We start from the raw sequence: 5,388 nt of genomic DNA on the forward strand, positions 1-5,388 counted from the left end.
ATAAATATAGACATATTAAAAATTATTGTTTTAACATGATATATATTAGAATTTTTATGATTTAAAATTTTAAAATTTAAACAAATTTAGTATAAAATAAGTTAAAAGAAAAAAATTATATAAAAATTATATAAATTAAAAAAAAGCTTTTATATCAGATATATAATTATTTATATAATTGTTCCATTGGTTTAAATTTTTACTGGAAGTGGTATTTTGACATGACAAATCTAATGGGCATGAAGAAGAGAGAGAGGAAGAAAGAGAGAGTTTTTGGTCCTTAATGACATTTAATTTAATTTTATCCATTTGGTACGTACTTAATGAATGGGATTGTGACAGAAAGGGAAAACACAATCTACATCATCTAAATATGAGATATCTAAGTCATCATCAAAACTCTATTTTAACTCTTTTTATCGGTTTAAATTTTTAGAATTAGTGAGTTTATGATACTTATTTTATCCTTATTATTTACAACCAACCCATTACAATTGTTTTTTATTTTTATTTTTTTCAAGTTTAATGTGGATAAGAATACATTTATGTATGAGGGATACTCCTTCTTGTTATTAATAAAGGGAAAACGAGAATATATAAAGACATTCATAGTGGAAAACAGTTAAGCTAGCTAATGAAAATATACCTCTGGTGGTGACAATGGAGGGAACTCTTGAAAATGAGGCAGCAACAACACCAAAAGCCATTGTTTTGGACAGAAATCAGGAAATTAAAGTTTCAAGTTTTGGACAAGTTTACTAATGACGAGCATGCATCACAAGATCCAACAAGTATATATAACCAAAATCTTCAACACAAGATAAGCTAAGACTCGGCATTAAATTTATTTCGTTAATCAATTTGATTTTTCAAATTTCAAAGGATGGAGATGTTTTATAAACATAAAGCACGACTACTTAGCTTATTTGTAAAGTTTATCTATTGGATACATTTCAAATACTATACAGAGATAAATCCAAAAATATTATTGTGAGGCTAATAATATATATAAAATTAATATATATACAAATAAATTATATAATGTAAGATATGTTACAAAAATATATCGATAGAAATATATTTTAAAATACAAAAAATATATATGTTATTTTTACTAATGACACTATAAAAAAATAATATTTTTAACAAAAAAAATTACAAAAAATTTAAATTTTGAAATGAAAGAAGTTTGTAACAAAAAAAATGTTACAAGATTGTTGTAGTATGTCTTATTATAAAAAGTTTTTGTAACAAAAGAATAAAATTATACAATACAAAATAATATTTTGTAACAATTTTTTTAATATAAAAACTAAAATTTGTTACAAAATTGATAACAAATTTGATAAGTAAACTCTTTTTTATAATAATTTATATTTTTGTTATAATATTTTATTATAAAATATTACTTACTTTGATAACATTTTTTATTCTTAGTTACAAAATAGAAGGTTTATTTTACAAATAATTAAAATAATATATAATCATATAGATAATTTTAATATCTTACATATAATTAAGATTTTTTTACATACAATAAAATAAATTTTACAAGTTTAACTAAACACAACTTTTTTTTAACATAAAATTTATATCATATAAGATTTATAATTCTTAACTCTTCTAGCATATTTTAATCAATATAAAATCTAAGATGTTACAATCAATTTTATAGTCCTATAAATATGAACAATAAAAATCAAAATTAATGACAACTCATAATACTATCTTCATCAAAATAAAAATTAACTTAGAATTCTATAGATTAAAATTAATTAATTCTTTAAAAATTTATTCTCAAAGTTTAGAATCAGTCAATAAAAAATACATATTTTTAAAAATTGACATTTTAATATATAAATTCAAACTAATTAATTACAGTTCAATCACAACTTAGTAAACAAATTCATTAAATTTGGATAAATATCAATTGTCAAACAATCACAACAAAATACAACATTTCACCTACCAAAACCCTCGTAATAAATATATTTGACCTTTTCTTATACTTTTACACTCACAAAATTTTATACAAAAATAATTAGATTTATGTCAAAATACATGAATAAGAATAGGAAGAAAAGAAAAACCAAAAACACATAATAAGGGCTAAAAAACATATATACTGCACCAATATGAGAAAAAAACATTAGCATCAAGAAAATAAAAACCATTGTACTACACCAATATTCAAACTTAATTACTTTAATTAAGTGCTTTGTTCATTAAGTATGTGTTTGGATTACGGTTTACAAATAAAAATTTGCATAAAATTAATTTTTGTAAATTTAATTTTGATAAAAAATAAGTTTCTGTTAAAGTAATTTATGTTTGGCAATCTTTATATCAAAATGGATTATAGTAAAATAAATATTGTTTGGATTACACTATTCAAAATTACATTTAAATAAAAAATTACTAAAATAGACATCAACTTAAATAATTTTTGTATTTATCTTATCATTTTAATTTAAATATTTGAATAGATCTTAATAATTAATTTTATAATAAAATTAATATTTATATACTAAAATAAAAATTGACAAAATATATTTTTAATTAAAACTAACAAAATATAAATTTTAAAGAGTACTAAGAATAATAAAAAAAATTAAATATTTATCTTGGTAGTGATTGAAATAAATCAATAAATTTTTTATGATATTTTTTATATAATATATTTTTAGTATTTTTAGTATTCTTTTTTAGTATGCTATAATTTTTTACTATTATTATTATTTAGGTTTAATTTTTTTTAATTTACTTTACCTAATAGAATCAATGAATCATATTATAAAAAGATAATAACAAACATAATATATTAAAATCATAATGATAAAAGTATAAAATGTCAAACAAATCGTTGACAAAAAAATAATAATAAATAATAAAAAATTGAGCTCATAGGCTCATGTAAATACAAATAACAAGAATTCTATAAATAATACAATAACATGCATAAAGAATAAAGTTGGTAAAAGATAACTAAATTTTTAGTATTCATGACTAACAGCCCGTTAAAAACACGTGGAAGCTAGAAATTGTTTTTTCTTGTAAACATGATTTTGGTAACAAAATCACTTATGCGTTTATAAAAAAAATGTCAAACCAAAAGTTAAAGCTTTCAAGAACCCTAAACGTGTTTCTTCCCTTTTAACGCATTTGCCAAACATATTCGAAATTGTACAATAAATTGAATTTGTAATTTTATGGTTTAATTACTCTTGGTCCCTATAGTTTTTCAAAAAATAAACCGACCTCTCATTTAACACGTATATTATCTCGTTTAACCTGTAATTTTTTTTAAATTTCTAGAAGCTCAACCCATTTAACTCGAAATTTAAATAAACTTAATTTTAGAAATAAATTTTACCAATTTAAATGAATAAACGGATTGACTCGATATATTTGATCCATTTTAACAGCTCTACACAAAGCTAACACTTAGAACCTACTGGAATGAACTAACAACTAACAACTAAGGAGTGATAACAATAAACAACAAAGTTAGATAAATGAGGTAGTTGTACTGATGTTAAATAACAACAAAGTTAGTTATTGGTTTTTTGGTGCTGTTTTTGTTTTTTCTCTTTTATGGACTAGATCTAGTGGGCAAGGTAATAAATCTTACCTTTCTTAAATTATACTATACTAGAACTTTAAAAATAGACAAAAATATATATGGATGAATTACTTCAAAAAAATTATTAAAACAGAGATATTGAAATTTAGAAAAATTGAAAATTTATAACTTTAACTAATAATTAAAATAAAGAATGAAGTAAAAATTCAAGAAGTGATACATAATAAACAACAAAGTTAGAAAAATGGGTGACTGTACTATTGTTAATTAATGGTTTGTTTTTTTTGTTTTTGTCTTTTCTCTTTTATGGACGAGATGACTAGATCTAATATTCTAATGGAACAGGATAATAATTAATAAATCTTAGCTTTTTCAATTACCTATACCATAAATTATACTCATAGGTAAACTTTTAATATATATTTATAAATGATTTCAATAATTTATTAAAACAGAGTTACTAAAATTTAGAAGCATTGAAAATTCATAACATTTATTGTTATTTTAAATATATTTGTTTTAAAAAATAAAATAAAATTTAGACTTAAAAAATCGCTAAATTTATCTAAAATAGATTTAGATAATAATGATAATTATTAAAATATTATTAGAATTGTTAGTAGTTGGGAGTTGAGTTAGTAATAGTTAGTAAGTAATAGATGAATATTTATAAGATTAGTTGGTAATATTTATATAAATAGGCTTTATAAATAATACAATAACATGCATAAAAGATAAAATTAATAAAATATAAATATAGATTGAATATTAATGGCTAAAAGTCCGTTGTTAAAACACTTGCTTCTTGTAAACGTGCACATTTTGAATTCAAAACCACTTCTGCGTTTATGAATAAAAAATTTGCTAAACAAAAAATAAAAACTTTCAAGAAATCTAAACTTACTTCTCCTTTTCCAAAGTGTTTTCCACATCCTAAACCAATTTTAAAATTATTCTCAACTTATAATACTATCCGATATTAATAATCATCATAAATATATAATACCAATAATTTATCACAATCAAGCATAAATCAACAGTTAATATTTTTATAATCTAATTTAATCACAAAAAATTTCTAGTTTCATATTACAACAACATTTCAAACACCATATTTGAAGGTGAGAAAAAAGTTGCGCAACCAACAACAACACTCGAAGTAGAGCAATAGCTCCAATAAGCAAAACAGAATGTAACATAAAAGCGAAAATCAGTTTAAAGTTAAAATTTCACAACTTCTAACACCAAATCAAATATTTAGAAGTGGTAGTTGTGGTATAACCTAGCAAAAAAAATATACCAGGAGGAGCAAACGCTCTGCAGAATGGAAACCATAAAAATTGAAGTAAGTAATTCCAATAAACCAAAAAATAAAACGAAATAAGAATGAAGTGGAGGGAGACACCAAGATTTGCGTGGCCCAAACGCACTTCAGAATGGCATGAATCAGAACTTACAGCCAAAAAATTTAGTAGAAAATTAAGTCTTCCCTTCCTCTTCTTCCGTCTCTCAGTCTCTGTTATTTGTTTCACCTTTCTTCTTCCTTTTTTTTCTTCGTATGTTTGGTGAGGCAAAAATTAGGGATCTAGGGTTTGGTTAAAAAAAAAGTAAAAAATAATTTAAAAACTTTTATAAAATTAAGAGATAAGATAAAAATTCAACTATTTAAGGTTAAATATATATGATATAACAAAATTAGTTTAAGAACATATAAATATTTATTTTTTAATTTAATAATTAGTTTTAAAAAAATATTCTAATTTAAAATTAAAAATAATCTCATTAATTTTTTTATTCATAAAATT

At 21.6% G+C, this 5,388-nt stretch overlaps 1 protein-coding gene across 1 annotated transcript in view; it reads right to left on the reverse strand.

Annotated features, from left to right (window-relative positions):
* The window catches only part of LOC127741135 (naringenin 8-dimethylallyltransferase 2, chloroplastic-like), a 6,652-nt gene extending 5,929 nt beyond the window's left edge, over positions 1–723 (reverse strand). The window contains exon 1 of the mRNA XM_052252804.1: positions 647–723. Within this exon, the coding sequence (XP_052108764.1) occupies positions 647–707 (61 nt within the window). The 5' untranslated portion in view covers positions 708–723. The remainder of the gene's footprint in view (positions 1–646) is intronic.
* Between the last annotated feature and the right edge of the window lie 4,665 nt (positions 724–5,388).

Source organism: Arachis duranensis, chromosome 8 (assembly GCF_000817695.3).
Source record: "Arachis duranensis cultivar V14167 chromosome 8, aradu.V14167.gnm2.J7QH, whole genome shotgun sequence".
NCBI classification, from domain to species: domain Eukaryota; kingdom Viridiplantae; phylum Streptophyta; class Magnoliopsida; order Fabales; family Fabaceae; genus Arachis; species Arachis duranensis.